General features: G+C 36.3%; 1 protein-coding gene across 1 annotated transcript in view; it reads left to right on the top strand.

The window, feature by feature from the left end:
- Positions 1–23,270, top strand: part of PTPRN2 (protein tyrosine phosphatase receptor type N2) — a 586,957-nt gene that overhangs the window by 205,966 nt on the left and 357,721 nt on the right. The window contains exons 5-6 of the mRNA XM_088521231.1: positions 4,255–4,417; positions 15,811–16,282. Coding sequence (XP_088377357.1) covers positions 4,255–4,417; positions 15,811–16,282 — 635 coding nt within the window. The remainder of the gene's footprint in view (positions 1–4,254; positions 4,418–15,810; positions 16,283–23,270) is intronic.

The raw sequence follows: 23,270 nt of genomic DNA, 5'->3' as shown, positions 1-23,270 counted from the left end.
CCGGAACAATGTTGATAGAGTCTGCTTTGGTGGCAAAATTCATCCAATATAGAGACATTCATGCGAGATCTTATGGCATGAAACAACACTGGGACATTTCTATCTGATCTTTGTATAATAGAAGTCATTTTTCTAGGGACTTGCAAGATATTGAGGGGTGGCTTCATTATGGGAGGGAAGAGGTAAGGACTGTGTAATTGTGTAAAGAGATATGGATGTAGGACTTACATCATCTTCAAATACAGATACAAATATATATATTTTAGCCTGTCCTTATTGGCTTTAAAATCAGCCTAATCATACAAACCTCAGAAGTCACTTTTTAAAAAGTATAACAAATAACAAATTAACATAATGAAAGTTTAAATGGCAAATTGGGGTTTCTTCCAAATCATCTTAAAAATGAAATCTCAGAATTACTGAGGTGAAGGACAGTGCTACTTTTTAAAAAATTTTCTTCATAGTGGAAGACAGCTGAAACTACTCATCCTGATGGGCAAGATATTGGACATTCGACCTTAGATCTTTATAGAATTTCTAGCTTGGGGAAATCATATCCTGCAAAAAAGGGAAAACATTTCTCTGCTAGATTGCTCTTTTATGGAAATAAAAATGCTGTGTAATTGAAAATGCCCAGTGGCTCCGGCTGTGTTTGCTTGAGTTATCTCTGATTAAATTAATGGAATTTGACCCTCTAATTTTCATACTTGCCGATTCATTCAGCATAAAGGAATGTAAGGCATTTCTTAAAATCATAGCACAGTACATTTCAAAAGTACTGTAAGGTAGAAACTTAGCTTCCAGATAAGATACTGATCTATAATTTATCATAAAGGTGATAAAAACACATGTTGAAATCCATAAACTTGTTCTCACTTCTTAGATATACTAAATGCCATTACTATATGGATTACTCTCTGGCAGCAGAAATTATTTTGAATATCTTGTGAGGGATGTTTTTTTCAGAAATGTCTGTATCCTATGATTTTTTTATGGTAATATGATAATATAGATTCAGATTTCCAAGAGATCAAGACCATGTTTTCCAGTGTTCCAAATTCTTAAATGGAGTTATATAAAAATGAAATGTGTAAAAATGTGTAGAAACAATTTAGTTCTTTACTGAGAATTTGAGATTTGAGGTGCTTTCCTTTATTAATTAAAACTGTATTTTTTAAAATAATCTATTTGTCGTATTGACACTTCAGGAACATGAGAATTTCAAATGTGTTCCCCTTCTAGCAATTCCCATTGTGGATGGATTTTCTGAAGTTATCAAGCTGTACTTCTGAAAGCATTATCTTATGTGCCAACAGTTTAAAACATTAGTTGATTTTTCTGTTTCTCTATTTGCAATATATTCTATAGGTCAGGGAACAGTGGGATTTTTTTTCCTTGTCTTTTTGTAGATTCTGATAAATTTTGCTATATGCTCAGTGGGCTTAATACTTTTGCTAGAATATTGTCAAATATTAATTAAATAATTAAAATAGCAACAATTTAGGTATCTGATTATCAAAGAAACGTTGTGGCAGGAAGACCTTTTATTAAGAATAATGTGTAATAAGGCAATATGAAGTCATATTAATGAGTAATTAATCCCCACAGAGTTAGTGAGAGCAAGAAAATAGACTCAGACACTTGAAAGGTAAATTGACTTAGGCTAAATTAGTACATATGAAATCTGATAGAACAGAAGACATGGATTTCATCTTAACCTCCCCCCCGAAAGTAGGAGCTTGATTTCAAGATGAAAGTTCTTTCTTTGGTGGCTAACTGGAGTGTACATGGTATTTTCTGGGCCCTTATTAAATTTCAAAAAGAAAAAAAGAAAAAAAAAAGCAATCTTGAAAGAGGATCCAAGATAAAGGAAAAAAAATCCATTTTGCACGCAGGGAATAAATGTCTGTTCTGTTCATTGGTGCAATTAGACAAAACCACGAACGTTTCCAATAAACTTCAATGTATAAAATGGGGTATAGCATTATTTCCATAACAAAACCATCATTAAGTCAGTAATAAGATTCTTACAGCATTTAACAGGGATAGACTCTTTATTCTAAAAAGTATGGTATCTATCAGTTGAGAGCATTCTGCAAAAGCATAATATTTGTGGTACGCTGGTTCAGATACAATTTGCAAAAGATTATAAAGTGGCGTGTTTTTTATAAGAGTTATATAATTATTTCTATGCATAAATAATTATGCATATCATTATGATCTTTATACATTGTAGTCCTTTTTCAAACCAAATTAAAATAGAACATGCTTCCAAATAAGTGCACAACAAGAAGTCAACTGACAGTCATTTCTCCTACTCACCAGGTGCCTCATCATTTTCCAGTATCACTTTGTCACATTTAAGGGGAAAATTTTAATTAGTTGTAAGAACAGTTTAATGCATTTTACGTTCTGCAGTAGCAAGGTTAACAATAGTGATACACTGGTGAACTGAAAAGATTTTTTGAAAATCAGACATGTTTGAAGGATTTCATTAAAGTCGCCATCAGCTGAAATGTAATGCTTTGTTAGCTTGTTAGCCTTTTGCTTTTTGATTGTTGTTTACAAGTTTATAGCATATGAAATTACAAACAATATGGAATTCAAACACAATTTGAGAGCAATTGCCATCTCCATAGGAAAAAATCTTTGGCCTCAGTTTCTGCTTCTACTGTGAGAGAGAGTGATTATATACTGAATATAATGGCTTGAAAAGCTAAACTGAAGACTCTCTTTTATCTGTGCTTTCAATTCATACTAACTCCAGTGAAAATCCCAAGGGTGGAATTTGGTCAGTATTTCCATTTGCTCTCTCTTTTCAAAGTTAGCAAAGAAAGGAGAAGATAGACGTTGGAATTAAGGGAGGAATGAGAAATTGGAATACCTGCTCTATGATAGCCTCTTTGGATTAGTTCATCTCTACTGAAGCAGAAAGCCAGCCCGGCTCATTCCAGCACCGCAGCACAGCCTGAGTCTGCCCTTAAGTGGCACAGGATGTTGGTGATGTTACCTGTACCTCTGCCCTCCACAGCCAGGCAGAGTTTAGAGCCCTGGAACTGGAGAAAAATGCAAACGGTGTGAGAAGCAAGCAAATTCAGGGTAAATTATAGCGAGACCTCAGTCGTGCCCTGTGCAGCAAAACTGAAAGTCTGTTACTTTGTGCGTAAAGCAACACCGTTAAATCCAAAATCTGGAAAATGCAGTAGTGGTTCTCTTTCACACTCTGCCCCCAAATACGAGTCACCACATGAACTGGTGGAATTGAATGTGGCTTACAAATGGCCTGCTGATGTTTAAAGTAAAGTGATGCTCCCTCTCCCTGGGTTGTAAAAGTCCTTTCACGGGAAGTCTTCATCCCTGGAGAAGCGGGGTGTGTGGATGTGGGTGGGGAGTGGTGGCTCTGAAACATAATTTCCCTCCAAACAATGTGTCACAGAGAAGGAAGCAGATCGGTGACCCTCCCTCAGCTTTCTTACATGAGGTATGAAATAGTTACTGGTGTTGACATTTAAATTATTGTTATCACTGACATGTTATTGAGATAGATGAGGGGAGCTGATAATAACTCAGAGCTGTTGTACACAACACTCTGAAGCCCATATACTCACCTCTCTACACTGCTGTTGCTTAATCACATTTTTATCTTTTTTTTTTCCTGAAAACATCACCAAGATTTGTTTAAAACAGTCAGAAATCATTGATGTGAATCTGAGACACATGGCTACAGAGGAAATACTCTTGCTGTCTCATTATCCCCTTCTGAAGCCTTTTTCTGGAGCCACCTTGCTCACTTACCTCTCTATGTCCAGCAGTCTCACTGTACTCTGCTTGTGTGGGGCCAAAATAATGTTGATTCTCTACATAATACAGCAAGTTTTGTGGTTAAAACGACCCATATATTTCTTTGAGGTGCACTTTAGTGTTGTAGATTTTCTGTTTACAAATATTCTTTTCCTCTTTGGATATCATTTTAGCTTGATGTAGGCTTTTTGTTGATTTACTGTTGATCATTTGCTTTGATTCCATGACACGTTGCTAATAGTAGATTGTTATTAAAAAAAAAAAAAAAGCTGAATTATCTATATTGCTGTTCTTGTAAAGCTGTTAAGCTTTTCAGTGACTTTTTTTTCCCCTAAGCACTCATGTATGGAAATAGTTTCAGTGTCTTGAGGTATAAAACCTGGTTCTGTTTTTTTGCCAGGCTCACTGTCATGCAGGCTGGTAATATGTTTCTTATTTGGTTTTGCTGTGCAGGACTTCAGAGCAGAATGCAGATAATGAAAGAAATTATAACCTGGAAAAGGATACAAACTTGGCCAAGTCTCTTCAGCAATATCTCACATATCTGGGTATTCTCTCCCAGTCTGCAGCTACAAATCTCTATCCAAGGAAGAAGAGTGACACAGCTTCTGTCAAGGTTGTATCTTTAAAGTGGTTCCTACGTTTTGTGTTTTTGGCTTCCTTCCTCTGTGAGAGTTCCTAACTTTTCAATCTTCCCTTCTGTCCTGACACCAAACATTTTTTTTCACTGCCTCCTCAGACTGGTTATCAGCCTGCACATTATTTAACCCAGTTCTCTCTGAATAGTTTGGATTGGTTTCAGCACTCTATTGCAATAGAGTTGTTCTAATCCAGATAATTTACCTTAATTAGGGATCGATTGTACATAAGGAAGGGAGAAGAAAGGCATAAAGGTGGCAACATCCTCCCTTGCTGAGCTGCTTCTCTCCAGAAAGCTGACTGAGCATCCCTGGAAGTTCTTGATGGATACATATAGTGGAAGTCATCTGCTAGATATCCAAGATCTGCAGGGCAGGCATCCAACCTGAGCTAACCAACTTTGACTGCCTTTACAGTCAATAGAGATCTGATCTATGCCTTTTGTGGTGTTTAGGGAACAACAGATTTAATCTTTGGGCAGATTTTGACAACTGGTGTGCTGAATTCTGGCTCAAAAGTTCCTACTTCTTACAGATCATAAAGGAAGTCTATAGTGACAAATTAAGGTTCAGGTATAAACGTTATAGATATACATAGACTTAGGCAAGATAAATTAAACCCATTAAATCTTATGTATTCTTATATGTTGTCCTCAGATTAAAAAAAGGGCTGATCTGAAAGCAGAACTATTATTTTCTTTCATGAAGAAAAATTATCTGGTTCTTAGGCAATTTATTAAATTTATAAACATGGTCAGCATAAATGACAGAATATGACAGGTCCTTTCTCTTGCTCAGCAAATATACTTTGCCCAGAATAATCTATTATTTAAAGAAATAGATTACTAATATAGAGCGCACCTTTTAGAAATTTGATATGTCATATTTGCATGAATACAGACTATATGCAACAACCATAGCTAAGGGCTATATTGAAGAAAAATCAGATGAAGAAAATACAGCATCAAAGCCAAAATGCGACCTTTTCCAAGAACTGACTCAGAGACTCAGAACCATTGCAGTGTATCTGCAACAGCAGCTCCCCCAAAATGGTCTAAGTTATATCAACTCTCTAAGTTATATCAACTCTGCAATCATGATATGTCTGAAATACTATTTTTCTGGTCAGAAGTTGAAAACTTACAATTTCACTAACTGGCATATGTAACCGTAAGTTACAACGCATGGAATATGACAACGGGTGCTTGTCTTGAGTTAAGAGTAATACCCAGGCAGTGGCAAGGCAGCCTTGGGATCTGATAAGCAACACCTTCAGTTTTTTATTTTTATTTTATTTTTATTTATTTTTTTGCCAGCTGCTTAGTCCTAAGCATTGACTTCAGCAAGGAAGCCATTCTCTGATGGTCTGGCTTTCAGAAAAGAGAAGACTTGCCCAAGAAGCGTTGCAGTGGGTCTGCTGCTGTCATGCAGGTTCATAAATAATCCATATGGTTGAGACCTTCTGTGGGGAAGCCTGCTGTGATAACACCACCCACCAATGTTATCGGGAGTTGCCATGGAGATAGCTACTTAGGAGCCGGGTGGAGCAGGATAAAGAGGAGAAAATCTGGAAGTGAAGCACATATAGAAACAAGACATAGACTTCTTTTTACTAAGGAACATTTTGAAACAACAGACATTGAGGCAGACGTGTTACCTGTCACTTAAAAGCAAACAAAATAGAGGACAAATATCTTAAAAATTAGTAAGTAATCTTGAATTTGAAATGATCATGGAAACCTTTCTCTGCCCTCTGCAAATCAAATGCAACCGATGTTCTTAAAAAGAAGCAAGTGGGGCACTGTATTTATAGTTTGATTCATTGAGTTATTAATGGAATAAAATTTAAAACCAAATAGAAACAAAGATATTTGTGAATCCATGATGCGAAAGAAAATGTAAAATTTAATGATTTGAAAACAGTGGTAGGGAAAGTAACTGCAGTAGCTGCACTTGATTTGGCCGTGCTGCTTGAAATTGAAAACAGTGATTTAATACATTTTATTGCATAGTTCAACAAAATAATTATATCTTATTTTTGTTTTCCTATATAGATAAGTTATTAACATATATTGAATAACCATAGAAATTTCTTATGTTTTTAACCACTTTGCACTTTCCTGATGAGCAATATGAATATAATACAGGTACTTTACCCTACTTACCCTTAGAATTGCAACTTTAGGGCCTTAGCCCTTCTTAAAAAACCATTTTCTTTCAAGTATATATTTACTTCTGTCACTTCGTCCTTGCAGTCGCGGAACAAGAGATGCAGCACTGCAGCACTGCTCCTGGTCACTTTGATACCTCATTTTCTCTGATGTATACCTGAAGCCTGCAGAAATTTAGCACTTTTAAGCAGGTTGCCTGAGTGGCTTCCAATTTGTTTCAGAACTGTCATTGGAGAACTCTGACCAAAAGTAAAAGGAAGAAAGAAAAAAAGATAAAGAGTCCTTAGAATTTAAATCTTCTGTACACCAAAACTCTTGTTTGATATTTTATATATTTTTAAGCAAAACATTTTACAAACACTTGGTCTTTATTTTCTACCATCTTTGACATGCATATTACTAGAACAATGAGCTTCAGCAAACAGTTGTGTACACAGCTGTAAAATGAGCTATACACTGCAATATACAATATTGTATACATACTGTATAATGTATTTATATGTATTTAAAATACAGCAGAAATATTTTAAGACAAGCAACTCTTCCTCTTCTGCTTTTTCAAACTCCTGTCAACTTGAGGCTTGGCACAACAGCAACAAAAATCATGCTATCAAACTTAAATCACATGGTGCAACAGAATTCCTATAACATTCACCATTGAATTTCACCACTAACTTGGAATTTTTCCTAGTATTTAGAGAACATCTACTGCAGGCTGTAACCTGGACATTTGATAATGATTCATTGGGTAAATAGCAGTAAATCAGAAGATTTAGTGAGTCTGTTTCATGGACATTATCACTTTAAGGAATAGTTCACTTTAGTGCAGCTGGAAAGAGTTGTTCAGAAAATGAGCACTTGGTGGCATTTGTTACTTAAGCTTCAGCTAGTATTTTTCCTACTCTGACTTAATGAAGGTTTTACCATTCACAAAATGCTACAATATCAGTCTTTCTAACACCTTCTACCAAAACTGATCTTCATGTGAAAATAGCATATAGCCAGATATATGCACACTGAGAGAAATCTTGGTTTACCTTGATATGAGGCAAGAAATGCAAAGGCTTCAGTTGTATGTGGATTCTCCTTCCCTCACCTCCCCCTGAAATTTCTGCAGAAAATAAGGCAGTTGTGTTGGATTAGAAGGTCCAGAATAGAGTTTATATATTATATATCACATATTACATATGTTTATGTTATTTATTATATACTTTATAAATTTATATATTTATAATATTTATAAATATAAATTATGTAATAGGTATATATGCATATAGTATATATGTATAATAATTATGTATTATTATATAATATAAACTCTTTTTCCTATTTTTCAAGTTTATTAAATGAACATCAAACACATTAGGAATTACCCGTATCTCAGATTATAGCCTGTGCTGTTAACCCTTGTGCATTTCATAAAACTTTGGCGAGTTTTAAAATGTCCAGATGCCTGCAAATGTGTAATTATAGGGGTTTCAATTATGTGGCTTTTATCTGACTGAGAATTATTTTTACATGGAAAGAGAAAAGATTTGAAATGCAATCCAAATGTACCTAAACGGCTCAAAATCAGGATGTGAGTAAAAATAGTTCAGCAGAAACGGTTTGTTTATTCCCTCAGCTATCATTTTTACCTATTCTCGTGGCTTCTGGAAGCCTGACATGATTTTTTTCAATGCCTCACACTGGCAGAAGTGCACTCCTTGGGAAACACATCCCTGCAGTGTGCTTATTTCAGATGCAAAGGCCATTGTGCACAGCAGCCTTCCTCGTCCTCTTCCTCCTCTTCCCAAACTAAACATGGTCTGTCCTTGCTCTTACTCCTTCCATGTGACTTGGCCTCCACACCTTCCTCCTTATCCTGCTGTGCTGTTCAGAACCTTCCACCTAAGGCAGGGAAAGACAGGAAATCAATTAATACAGAATCTTCAAGGAGTTTTAGTCCATTTCCTGCTATTTTCTCTCTCTTTGGATTTTAATTACTCACATTTATTTTCCTGGTAGACTTTCTGCATGAATAATTTGATAGCAGAAATCTCTGAGTCCCAGAGAATTTTTTGAACTTTATGAAAAGTTCAAAAGGAAAGAGTTTGGAAAAACAGATTTTTTTTATCATTATTTTTATTTTTTACCTCAAAGATGTTGCTAATAAACTTTCATATTTTACAAACAGAAAGAACTGGATGAAGTGCCTGATTAGTGGGCAGAGAGGTATGCCCAGCAGCATGGGCTGTTGCCCAGCAGCACTAGAAATGGAGAGGGTGTAATTTATAGTTCACAGACTTGGTTTACAAGCCCCTAGAAGATTACAAAGGCAGATTGGGCATTTGAGAGAGACTGTGTATTCCAGTCCTGAGTCCAACCAGCAACTTGCCATGCTTAGTTTCCCTTTTCACAGTCGTGGCAGAGTATTCAGAGCTTTGCTGGATCAAAAATCCATTGTTTGATTTTGTAATTGATCTCCTGGGTGAAGTAACATACATGATGATTATTAAGGATTGCTATTTGTTATAGAAAATCTGAGTGCACAGTTTTTTTTAAAAAATGTACACAGAACTTACCTGCAAACAATAATTATTCTGATTAACTGATAAGAAATTGTGTAGTCATTGCTCATTTTAATCTGGAGCTTTAATTCAAGAAAACAGGACCCCTGTTTCTGTAGCATTCATTACTTACAGTATTAAATTAAGATCATCAGAAATTGATTTGATAGCTGACTGCTGAAAAGTCAAAACTCTTTCTGCAGGGTATACATTTAAATTCTGATTGTATAAATGTAAAATTTAATATTGCATATATGTGGGATTCTCTATAAATAAGAAATATATAATCTGCCCTTTACATAAGCCCATTAGCAAAAATATCAAGAATAATTAATAGAGGAGGATGTCCCTGACGCTGTGCCTGACTATCTGCTTATCTGTACAACAAGCACTACAGTAATATCTGAACGTCTCACAAGCTTTGATGCATTTACTTTCCCCATACCACTACCAAGTAGAGAAGTAATATCATCCTTTCACAGACAGATTTTTCTCAGCTTTTTTGAGGTCATGCTCAATCTGAGAACAGACTGGAAGCCGAATCTCAAATCCCTACTAAGTACCTCAGCCCTTGGATCATTCTTCCCTCTCTGGCTTTTTTTTCAGTAAATTTGAAATATTAAAATCCTCTTCTACTTCTTAAAATAAATAAATGTCAACAGCGGCATAGGATTCATTTGACCAAATACAAATGTTTTTATTGGAGTAAGTCAGCCTGAAATCATTTGTGACAAATAGAGAGAAACAAAAATTTCCAAGTTGTGATCCGTCTCATGCTTATTTAATAAAGGTGTGATAAATTCTATCCTATTTGCCATCCTGTATGAATCTGGTGTAGAAAGCAAATTTTTTCTGGGAGGAATCATACTTTTCCTTATGTACAATATCAGAACAGAATTTCCATGCCTAGCATAGAAATCGTAATTTGCCTTTTTGCACCGCTATCTTATAAAGATTAATTGCTTGTACAATGATTTGAAGATACTGCTGCTAGAGAAACAGTGTTATAAAAGATCTGTGTCAGACCTAGAGACTTATTTAAGAGGCAGATTCATTAGTTTCTATGATCTTGGGAGTGCCTCTTTTAAAATGAAAATTAAAAAGAAACTAAACTTAAGCAATTGCCCAACAAATGGTTCATTGCTTCATACAGTTATAAAATAACATGGTGGTATTTGTCCTGCAGATTTCTAAAACCTGCATATCTTTGGGCACCAGAAGTCTCCAGACTCAAATGTTAAAGTTATAAATACTCTGCATTGGTGCTAATATGCTCAAATCTTGGCAGATGAATCTTGTCGTGTTTCTGTGTAAATCATCTTTAGATAATGAGTTAGCTCAATACCAGCATATGCCTACAGAAAATGTGTTCAAACATCATTCGCTGAAACCTCCCATTCCTATAACAGACTTATTGACATATGAGCAAACTGTTCGCAGAGGAGAGAAGCTGGTAAAGCCGAGTCTGCCAGCAGCGATTACCACGCTGCACCATGTCCACCTTTCCTTGGGTCTCCTTGTCACTTCCTTGGTTTCTAGCAGTAACATCAGGGGAGATGCCAGATCCAGGAGCAGAGAGGAGAGGCTGAAGCGCATCCTTGGCTCCAGGTGCAGGCAGGAGTGGTGCTGAGCAGGTATTCCCAACAGCACACACAAGCACATGTAGACCTAGGTGTGAAGACTAAAGGCCAGGAATTTTCTCAGTTGTATGAGAAATGATAACTAATAATTTAATTAGTCATGCAGGAGAGCCAGCTAGAGAAAGGTAAAGATTTGGGATACAGCTAGGAGAATTACAACAGAGTTAAGAATAGTTGAGGACATTTGGGATTTAAAAGTGATTTTTCAAAATAGTATCTTGTACATGAAGAAAACTAATGTACTTATCCACTGTCTTTGTTGTTCTGGAGGATTGTTTATTTAAAAATGGAAGAATTTGCTGTTCCTACTCAAGCCTTTGCCATGTGTGATTCTGGCAGTGCTGGTGCCTGCATGCTGTGCAGCTAGAGCCAGGCAATCCTGCCGTGCTGCAGAATTCAGAATTCAGAATTCAGCAGCGACGCCAGCCCCAATCCTGATCAAAGCTGAATCTGAGCAGCCATTTTGCTTGATCAAGCTTTTGACACTGCAAACTACAGGCTGTTAATTAACCATCTTTACTATCTAAGCTTCTTTGATGTAGCTCTTAAATGGTTTCAAAGCTGTTGTACTTTTCTGAAAGAAAATGTGAGATCATAACAGAAAATGATATGTGAAATAAGAGGTGGTCAGATGAGATGATTGTAGTGGTACCTCAAGCCTGTGAATCTGTCACAAGACTGCCAACTACTTAGTGGTAGTAAGGACACTGCTCACTGGTGTAGGAACAGAGCTGTGCTGATTACACAGCCCTGGCCCGGAAAGTCTTGCCCTGTAACTCTCTGCATAGCACAGATACATCCCTTGTGTTTCATTGATTTCACTCAAGGTCAGTGCATGGCATTGCATATGACCTCATGTGCTACGCACCAATTTAGCAATGTTTACATAGAGTTTCACTTGAGTGAATGATACTCCTGATGTAGCAAAGGCACGTGATGCAAGTGTTCTCAAAGCAAATAGACAATCTGGAAGAAAAATGTATACTTATTTCACTCCACACAGTGAATGAAAATGCTCAGTCTTTCATTTTTTGGTAGCTTTTGGGAGTTTTTTTCTTCTCCCACTATTGATCAGGAAGAGCTGTGCTCTAGCATTTGCTACATATTTATTTTCTAATTTTAGAGTGCATATTGCCACTGTCTCAACTTGTACAGTAAATTCAGCCTCAGGCTCCTGTGATTAAGTGTTAGGACTAGGTGGAATCCTGGTCCAGGCAAATTTCAGGGCTAGAAAAGATGGATTAATATCTGAAAATGCATCAAAGAGGAAAGGCTAAATAAATGGGAGAGATTTGTCTTTTTGCACTCCTGAAAAGAATTTTTGTTAGCCTTTATCAAATGTATCTTAAAGAAAGGAAGCATTTTGTCAAAAACTCTATGTCATGACTTTGAATTCTGCTGCCCTTCTGTACTTGAGCCAAATATTCAAAAATCAATCTATCCCTTTGTGGGCTAATTAAATAGACTTTATCTGTATCTTATGTTGTCTCATATTCCCCCCTATTTCAATATTCTTTGTAAAAGAAAACATGCAGACCACAAAAGTTTGCACAGTGCATCTGTTAGGTGTAATTTAATGTGCCCTTCTGTGAACTTTCATATGGAAAATGTCAGTTACTTACACAGCTAAACCATACTAGACACGGGCCTAATAATTCATTCTTCAGAAAGGTTAGTGTGTAGGTTTTTTGTTGATGTGTGAATTATTGAGGTAACCTCTTTGAGAGGTGGTGAAAGAGAAGAAAACCTTGTCCAGGTGGAAGATTTTTTTTTAAAAGTGAATATTTTAGCAATTCAGAGTAATTTTTAAATATGTTATATCAGTGACATGAGATAATTGAATATCTTATCTATTTAAAAATGCCCTGATAACAATAGGGACTTGCATGCTATCTCTATGCAATATTATCGGTTCCATGCTAATTAGAGTGTTCTTTCTTAGTTCTACATACTTGCTTTTTCTTTTCTTTTTTTTTTTTGTAATTAGGGGCATTGATTTATATAAATTAAATTTAATTAATTCAAAAAAAGAATTTTCTTTTAAAAATTTCTCTGCTCTCTCTTCTTTTCTCCCTTCTTTTTTTTTTTTTTAAACTCTATAATGTTACCAGCTTCTCCAAAGGCCATATGCAGGGAATTTACCAATTCTCTTGTCACTGACCGTGGGGTTATTCCATTTAACTTTGAAACAAGTCAAACTAGCAACATCCAAAGTCAGACTACAAATAAAATAAAATAAAATAAAATAAAATAAAATAAAATAAAATAAAATAAGCTTCTGATAAGATTAAGAGGGTGTTCTGCAATTTAACTTAATATGTAAATTGTCGCTGGATTCTCAAATCTGTATAATAGATGTTACTCTCCCACCTCTTTCTGTAAAAGTTACGGTTACTTTTTATGCCAGTTAGCCCAACACGATAATTTTGGTGCAGTTTTATTAGCTGTCAGATGAAGCTCTATCATCAGATGGGCTAGTAACTGACGGTACCATCAAGCCGGCTGAGCCACCGGGGTTGTACTTTAATTAGGACTTTTAATATTTCACCCCTTTCTGCCAGACGTGTGACCTGTCAAGCTGTGGAGAGACCACTCAGCAGAGGTGCATCTCGGAACTTGCACTTGGCTCTTGTGTATGTGCAATTTGTGTGCAGGCACTGGGGAAGGGGGGGGTTGGTGTGATTTTTTTTTCTAGATATGTTTGTTGTTGACAAGAGCAGGAAATCACAAATCTGGTAATGTTAAAAATATTTAGACTTATTAAATAGCTTGTCAAAATCCAGCTTTTACCACCTGACCCTAATATTTCAATAGTGGTTCCAGACCACTATTAGCAGTTAACAGTTTTGTTCTCCTTGGATTTGGTTTATTCAAAAGCAGTTGTTTGGGAGACAGCAGCACATGTGAATTTGTTGCCAGCAGCTTGGCACATGCAGCACTGCCCCATGTCACCTGTTTCCACCAGTGTGCATCACTGACAGCCACCAGCACCTACTCCTGTAAATAGCCCCAAACCAAGACCTTTGGAAATTAAGGGGATAAATATATATGACTTTTAGTTTTTCACATCTGTGGCTTACTATCAAGCATGGAAATTGTATTCAACCTGTGTTTTGGCAGCTCGCTCCCCTCTTGCTGTACATGCAAACAAATGTGTATTTTGCAGCTGGGGCATTGAACCAAAGCTACTGCATTTCTATTGATACAGTTCCCAGAGGACACTGAAATATTTAATTCTCGAAGGCGTTTTCTCTATAGTTTTTGTTTTCTTTGTCACTTTCTTGCACTAGCCCAATTTCTTGGCATCAGCAAAATGCACTTCTATGTTAAAGACCACTTGCAGAAGTAAGATCCCAGAGGTTAGCGGACCAAAGGCAAAAGAAGCTGAATTTATGCTTTTTGTAGCAAAGATGCATGTCTGTGTACAGCAGGAATCTGCAAGTCACAGATTGAAACCATGAACCGACCTCATTCCTCAATCCTTTGAGGGAGAACAGACCTCTCACAAATCAAGTGTGCAATAAAATCATCTGTTATCCGAAGTAATACTTTTTTTTTCTGAAGGAAAGCAAAATTATAGTTCATAAAATACACAATGAGATAAAATCTAACAGTTTTTATTCATCTTTTGAGCATCTTAAGGGCCTTACAAAACCCAGTAGGAAATACATAAATAATGATTTTCTGGCCAAATTCTAATTGCCTTCCTTGTGAGTGTTTAACCTCTTCTTGCTGGACATAATCTGTTGGGCTCTCTGTGCTGGTGTGAAGGTAGACGAGCAGTGTGCTGCATTTTGTGGAGCTGAGAAGGCCTCTGCGAAGCCTCCATTGCAGCTATGCAGCTTGTAGGACACTTTAACCAAGAGGACACAGCTGATGTCTGGGAACAGTTATTCAACATATGTACAGCATATGATGCACTTAGAGCAAACGCTCTCCCAAGGGAATTAGAAACTAGCCAAGAATTTAATTGGAATATTTCTGTACCCTGTAAATGTCTCAGCTGAAATTCGTGTTCAGTAGGGAATGGAGGAAAAGGCCTTCTGAAATTCTATAGGAGGAGAAAAATGGTTTCTCAAAAAGATAAAATTCTGCCTTTGGACTGTGATCATAACAAAAATGCTTCTAGGATTTAATTATAGCAAATGTGATACGAATTAATGAGTATTTTTTTAACAGGATAAATTTTAAGGGGCAGCTAGATTAGTGTGCTAACCCAAATTTCGTCAAAAAAGTACATATATGAAGAGTCAGTGAAAAGAGTAGGTGTGTTCTTGCCGTGTGAGACTCCCAGCTAAGGCAACATTAAAAATCTGAAACTGAAAATGGAAAGATCTAGTGCTGGCCAAACCTTTTCAGTATTTTTTTTACCAGAAAAAATGTGGGTTTTGCACATTTTTATTTGTTTTCCCAAGTTGTTTTACTTAAAAAAAATCAAGCAATTCAAAATGACTGTTTTCCTATTTCTTTAATTTCAAAGGACATACTGATTAGAAATTTACTTTAGTAAAAAAATCAATTATTTAGTTTTAAATAGAAAAAAGTATTTTATATGCACAAAACTATTCTATAGACTTCTCACCATTCTCTATAAAAGGATATTTTTGTTTTGAGATGCTAGTTTTTAGTAAGTAACCCGAAAAAACGTTATTCTTAGCAAACTAGTAAAAAGGAAAAGGCAAATTGGTTTCACTCAATCTATCTTCTTTGTCCAAAGGAATGCAAATAATGCATATACAGTCATAATCAAGTTTGAATTTTATCATTGTCCTTCTATTCTCTTTCTCTTGCTTCTAACGATCTACTAAGCTGTTTTACCACACTGGTAACAAACTGATAGTGGTTTTTTAAAGCAGACTTGCTAGCTTGAAGTTTGCAGTCCATAGCTATATCACATGCTTTTTTTTTTTTTTTTTTTTCATGATTGATAAGACAGAAAGAATTGTGTCTCTGGTTCCTGCATAACAGTAATCATTATAATGTCTTTTTTTCTACCTTTTCTTTTCTCTAGAGCTACATCTACAATGATCCCATTAGCTACTACATGAGGCAAAAGCCCAAAGAGAGCGCCCCTGCTTTGGCCCACACATTCACATCCCACCAACAACATGCTGAAAATCTTCCTGGAAAGACCCTTAAGCAGCCACTGCCGGACAAACCGCTACCAGAATCAGAAATGGAGCCTGACCAAAATGCCCTGATAGCCACGCTACACACGTACATCACGCAGAACCTGTCAGCACAGAGCAATGCCAAAAGCCCTCCCAGCAGGACTAAAGGGTCTCAGGTTTATGCTGGCAGGCTCTATCCTTCTCAAGTCAGTCATTTTGATGGAACTTTTACCAAAGGAAAAGCAGATTTTGAAATGAAGAGCCTCTTGCAGCCAAGACCTCCACCTGGAATGCTGGGGCCAAGTTTGGAGATGCTGAACCAGAAATCTTCTTCCCAGAACAAACCAAAGGACCCTCTGAGTGCAGTGGATGGTAAAGCTGTTATTTATTTATTTATTTAAACTAGTCTAAAATTTCCCTCATATTCACTGAGCATTTTTGCAAAAAACATAGATTGGCATTTTATGTATCTCCTACTATTGAGATGTTCATCTTTCTTCCATAATACTCACAGTAATAATGTTCATCATACTAACTGCACTTTACTTATAAACATCTACCCACCTTCCATATGCATGTAGAAATACAGCACTCCCAGTAACACCTATCACTTATATAACTCTTTATATTTTTGAAGTATTTTATAAACAATGCATAATTATGGGAATATCTTTGATGTCAAATCTGGTTTCATGCATGCATCCAGTACCATATATAGGTAAGATAGAACAACCTATTTTTTCCTACTTTTTTTTAAACTAGAATTTCAGGGATGATGTATTAAAATCAAAATCAGCCCAAAATATCAAAGCTAAAATTAAATCTGGCACAAAACACATAAAGAGTCTTTCGACTCTACGGATATGTGAACTTGCAGTAACACAAGAAGGTGGGGGTTATAGCTAGGTTTGGCTGGACAGTCTGTAACAAACAATTCATCTGTCTGCTGGATTTTCATCCTTTTTTTTTTGCTAATAATACTTACCCATGACTAGATTTTGATTTGTTTTATATGTAATAGTTTGACAAATATTTAAATGAAGGTGGAGTGTAACATCTCTTGGGATACCGTGATGCATTTCAAGTGCTGCTTTGTAAGTCAAGATGAGTCTTCACTTCATGGCTGGGAATCAGATAGAGTTTAGAAAATAACACATTCCCTTTATTGTTTCTCTAAACTAACCTAGGTATTGATGTTATTCAAGTAGCTTGGAATGCCTGAAAAATAAAATAATTGATCCTCAGACATTGCCAGGCAGCTACATCTGTTATAGAGTAGTTACCACCATCCCAATCATTTAGGTGATATATAAGAGGGTTTCTTTGAATCCCTTCTGAAGCTAATATCATCCATAAAGTTTAATGTTTGTTTATTTATTTATTTATTTATTTATTTATTTTTAATAGAACACACAAAAAGTCAAAGTTGTAGCAGAGCAAAAATAATGCTTGCAATCTAAAGGATGCTTGAATGTGAAAGCGTTCTTGGTATGGTGCCCGGAGATAACAGGTTTCAAGGAATGAGCTATAATGTAAAATCAAATCCAGGCGGCACTGCAAGTCTCTGCCACAGGTTAGACAGTTTTGTTGCTAGACTCAAAATAATCTATGAACATGCTGGTTTCATTATCCTCCAGCTGTTCCACTTCACCTTTCCTGGTAGGAACCAACAGGGAAAAAAATGCTTAACACTTAGAGGGAATAACATGTTTCACAATTCATGTGGTTGTGCTGCTTGGACTTCATGTGCATAAGGTGCCCTGTAGGAACATCTCCCATTGCAATAGCTTTTAAATGTCATAAAATTATGAATTGCTGGGAAGCGAATAGTATGGTTTCCTTTGCATATTTGTGCCATTAAGCAGTCTCGTAAGGCAATGGTGAGGACAGGCTACAGTGCTGTCACAGTTTACAGTGGGAGCCTCTAGACTGATAATGGACTGGAGTCAGATTTGCCAAATTGACCCACTCTTCTCATTCTGTACCTGGTCTTTCTCCAAGCTTTCTGGCACTTTGGGGTTTTTCTATGCTTGTGGGTTGTTCCTCTCTTGCACTCCCCAAACCACAGAATGGTTCAAAACTAGACAGCACACAAGGCAATCACATGAGCTCTCATCTCTGCTGCATGAAGTTCAGGATTAAGAAGAAAAGCGAAGCTTGACTGGCAGAACAATCCAGAAGGTACTGAGCAGATTAGCACGGGAATTGCTGTGAAACAGCAGCAGGTAAATTAGTTAACAAGGCACCCTGAGGGAGAAATACAAGGGAAGGAAATCTGCAGCCATTTTTCTATCAGATTTGGAAACTATTACCTCGAGGAATAGCATGATGAGTGTGAGTATTGCCTTTGCAGTCACTGTGCAGCAGTGGAAATCATTAATCTGCCTTCTGCACCAGCCATATTTAGAGCTTGGCTCAGTTTTATCTTGAGTGTTTTACCCTAATCTAATCATTTTCGACGTATTAAACACTGCCAAATATATTTCTTAGCTACTCTGGAAGGCCACAAAATTAGTCATTCAGTTTTGTGTTTGTTTGTTTTTATTTTTGATAGATAACAAACGTCTGCACTTATAGAGCAAAAATATTCTTGTATATCCTCTCTCTTGCCAATCTGTGGTCACAAGTCCAGGCAGCGCTGAGGACCTCCTGTTGTGGAGAGCTGATAGGTGGTCAATAGGCTGACGGGCTGGAGGCAGACAGCTCGCCCCTCGGGACTGCGGATCATGCAGAAGGGCTGTTCTGTGATTTCAGCAACGTTATTCTTGCTCCACCACTCCTTGCGGGGCAAACTGGCTTTGGCAGTTTCATCAGTGGAGTATGAAGCTTGATTTAGGCACTGCATGATAAACCTGTTTTCCTTTGCTAAGCAACTGTTGAAGCTTAACAGGGTGAAATCTACTGGTGAAGTTGATATTATAAATTATGTTATCTAGGAAATATTTGCTTTTATTGTCATCATAGTAGCTATGAAAGGGAACTTGTCTTCTGCAGCCCAGAAGCTGGAGCTAAGAGAGAAATTTGGTTTACCATATAAGCTAACATGTTTGAGTGTTAGCAGTTCTGTTTAGAAGAGGATGGTGGGAGAGTAAAAAGGCCTTACACAGCTACATGCACACTCAAGTACAAATGATCCTTAAGTGCTGTGCTTTTGGAAGATCCACCTCTTTTCTATAATATTTTCTGATTTTAAGAAATTCCTAAGAAGTATTTTAAGTTACCCAAAAGTGTTTGTAAATATGAATAAAACTGGTATAATCATTTGCAAATGACATAAAAACATGGGCAAGGACCACAGTAAGAAGCAAAATCTTCCAGTTTTAACATGGACACATATTGGTATCATATCATTAATTTCATAAAGTTAAGGAGTCTCTTTATTTAGACCTCTTTTTCTCTAAGCTGTTTTATTATTTGGGGACTATTCCTCCTAGTGTACTGAACACATGACATTCCTCATACATCTCAGCTTGGCATTCCTGTCAGTTTTTGGCATTTTAAGTAACACTTAAAAGTTCAGTAAAAATGGCATGCAATATCTATTTTTGAGGTGTTCTCTCAATGAACAGTGTCCTGGTGGTGCTGACCAGACCAGGAATGATGGCATCAGAGGTGCAAGAGGCTCCTCTAAAACAGATTTACTTAATGACCCCAAAGCTGCCTGTTTGCCTGCAGGCAAAGTGAGCCTGTTAGTGCTATCTGGGGTAGGCCTGTGGCCATTAATTTTTTCTTGTGTAATTCTTCCTCGCACCTCACTTTCCATTTCCTTTGAGATAGAGACTGCGTTGTTATCGACAATGAACCTGTGGAAGTGGAGTGGAGAGATACGACTTTGCTGAGATAATAGATATGGAGAAAAAAAAAAGTGGGTTTGGTAAAATGAAATGGAATTGGAATGACATGGCTCTGTTGGCTGCCTGTTGTTCAGGAGCTCAGTAGTTGGTCTGACAGCTGGGTGCAATGCAACACAAATGAGCAAGCGAAAATCTGGCAGCGTTCAGTGAACACAGCTCTCTTAATTGTGTATGACCTGCAATGAAAGATCCGTCTTCAGATATTGATGTAACGGCCGGTGACTGGCTTGAATAAAACTTTTTGAAAAACGACGTTTAATGAAACATTGGAATACAATTCAAATGAAGAAATAAATTTATTTTAGAGGCTCAAGACTTACTGTCACTTTTCACATCAGTATTTTGAGCTACTTCTGAGTTATATCACAAATTTCCTGTAATTTAACCTCAATTATCTTAAATAAATCAATTCATGCAAGTTTTACTAATTAACACATATACTTTTATGCTCTTTTATTTACTGGAATGGTTTGAAACATATTCCTATACATTTTTCTAAAAACTTTACAGTATTTCTAAAGATCCTCCTTAAATATTTTAAAAGTCCTGTTCCTGTGTTCAAAAAAAATAGACTTTTAAGACCCTAAGTAACATTTTTGAAACTTTTTCAGAAGTTTCTTAGTAAGATGTTTCCTAATAGCTTGAAAATAGTTGGAACTGAATGGCATTCAGCTCAATGTGTTATGGCCAGAAAACAAGGTTTCTTAGTCAAAAAGATAAGAAATATGGTTTTAATGATTCTGTTCTTAACTTGAACAAGTAAAAAATGTCTTCAACAATGTTTTAGGAAAGTAAGTAACCCTAAATCAGTCAGTGTTATTTAATATTTAGGAAACTTATCTTCAATGTGTGAGAACCATGCCCAAGGCTCTAATTAACTGGCTGTATTAGGCATTTTTTCCTTTCGCCAAGAAGGACATTATGTTAATAAATGATGTTTGTGGGTTCTTACAAGCTTTCCATTGCTTACATAGATATTCTATATGGACATTCCACATTTACAATGAATTTAAAAATGAATTCTTGGGCTGTACTAAAAAAAATGATTATTATCATTTGTAGCTATGATGAGGACAGCTCAGTTTTTCTCCAAAATAATATCCAAGATGCTTGCAAAGCTTTCAAAATCATGTTAATATATTGAATGCTAACTGCTGCACATTATTTGTATCAGAAGATAAATGGCCAAAACTCTTGAAAAAAAGGAGTCAGCGAAATCATTGCAGTTTTCCATTTTTTTGTAGATTCACTGATGTCAGGTAATCAAACAGTGTTCCAAGAATGTTTTCTCCTACTGTGATATGTGAAATATGTGATATGAAATGTTTTATACATTGATTTAAAATTTTCAGTTTTGATTTGCAACTGATAACTATTCTGAGTATTTTTTTTTTAAATCTGCTTCAACAGTCTAGGTTTTTCTGTCTAAAACCAGAAGTGATAACTAAACAGAGACAAGACTTTTGCAATTCTGATATTTCCTGGAGCTTAATTTCCTGCATTGCTGCTGTGTGTTACACCCTTTCCTAATGGCCATCTTCCAGACAGGCTTCTTGAAAAAGTTTATTGAGCTCAGGCTGACAAAGTCTGATGAAAACTTTTATTGTGGTTTCAATCAATTTGTTCTCACAGATTGTCTTTTTAAAGAAAAGTGTTTAGTGATTATCTTTTTACTATATTATTAAATTTATAATGGGAGATAGATACAATACAGTAAAAGATGGAAAGGAAAATATGCAAGCTGTGCTGTATAGTATTCCTTAGTTCTTGCCAGACTTCAGTCCTCATTTCGTTGCCTCCAAATATATTGGCCTGAAGAGTCTGACACAATTTTAAATTTAGGTCTTTAACTCTCTGCTTGCTGAATCCTTTCTTTCAGTTGTATAAAGAACTCTGGTCCCACAATCTTTGCTGGACACCACAGCTTGAAGCAGCATCATAGATTGAACATCACTATATATTTATTACTCATGTTCATACTTGAATGTGTTTAAAACTATGCTTTGTAAGGAAATTTCAGAAGCTGATAATGTATAACCTCACCAGTAGAATTTTATATTATCATCATGGTGGATTTTTAAAGGAAAGATGTAACCTTCTGATCTGGCCAAACAAGTGCCTCAAAGACCACCTTCCCCTGTGTGTCAATACCTTTTTCCAGTCACAGCGAAAGTACTATTTAAACTGCTTAGACTATATTAGTTTATACTGACTAAATAGTTTAGGGAAAACAACACTGTTTTAGTTGGTTAATTATGGATCAAATGGGAAGAAATTAATCTCTACTTTGAAATGGCAGTGAGAAACTGGTGGTCAGTTGCAGACACCGGCCTCTGCTGCCAAGACCAGGAGATAGCAAAAGATGGTGGACATTTCCAAAGTCCTAACTTCTTTTCCAAGTTAAAAACATCCTCTGCTCTTGTTCTCACAGATGTTCGGTTGTCATTTCCTTGGAGCAGAAGTATCTCTTACTTTTTTTTTTTCCTACCACTGTAAGAAGCAAAGTCTCCAACTCTCTTCTTTAGCCCATTTTCCAAGAATGTGTTCCCCTTTATACACCTGCTTTTAAAGGCATCTTTATGATTTCCTAAGGCTGACAGCATGGTCCCAAAGGTGAATTGATGATAAACCTACCACAATGCTTTATAGAGGAATGTTACTAGAAGAGAAAAGACTGCACATGGCCTTCTAAATGCTTGCATATAAATTTCTACATTCAACAGAGATTTTAAAGCAGTGTATAATTCCATCAATGAATTTCGTGTGCTTCCAATCTTTTATTCGTCTCGAGTACTACGTATTTGAAAGTGAGTTTGCTTGCATGCATAAATTAGTGATCAGTATGAAAAAGCGAACAGAGGCATGGCTGAAAATGATTTTAAGATGCCAAAGGAAGCCCCTAATTAAACAAGTTTCTCCAATGGAAACGAGGATGAGCCTTGCAAGCAATGTAGAATGGCACTAAAAGGCAGCTAAGTACCTTCCCTAAATAACATCTTCTAACCCACCTATAATATCCATTGTCCTTCAATTTTCTCATCTTCACAACTTTTTTTTCACCTTTTTTTTTCCTGAACATATATCTGATATTTACTTTTCCCAGCATGGGATGTCATCTTACATTTCTTTCCTTAACTTGATGGATAAAGCATTCCTACCCTCATTTTGTTCATAGCTGACAAATCAAAGAGTATTTGGCAAAATTCACATTTGAAGAAAATATATATATATATATATAGTTCAAGAGAAATCAATATGATTGATGAAATTTGTCCTTTACATATCCATGCATGAAATAATTCCAAGTGGAGAGGTGCTTTCTGATTAAAAGACAAAATATGTTTCTTTCCCCAAACTGTGTACATCTATTTATCCTATTAAAAAAATCAACACAGAAACATACTTTCTAATGAAGAGTAGTGTTATTTGTGTCAACATAGTGCATCTAAATAAATGTTGAGCAATTCAGTATTTTGAGTCCTTTTGGACTAGGAAACCATGTTGCA

Source organism: Tinamus guttatus, unplaced genomic scaffold (assembly GCF_059628265.1).
Source record: "Tinamus guttatus ecotype Peru unplaced genomic scaffold, ASM5962826v1 Tinamus_guttatus_pri_ptg000006l, whole genome shotgun sequence".
Classification (NCBI taxonomy): domain Eukaryota; kingdom Metazoa; phylum Chordata; class Aves; order Tinamiformes; family Tinamidae; genus Tinamus; species Tinamus guttatus.
This window is presented reverse-complemented; position numbering and strand designations above follow the sequence as displayed.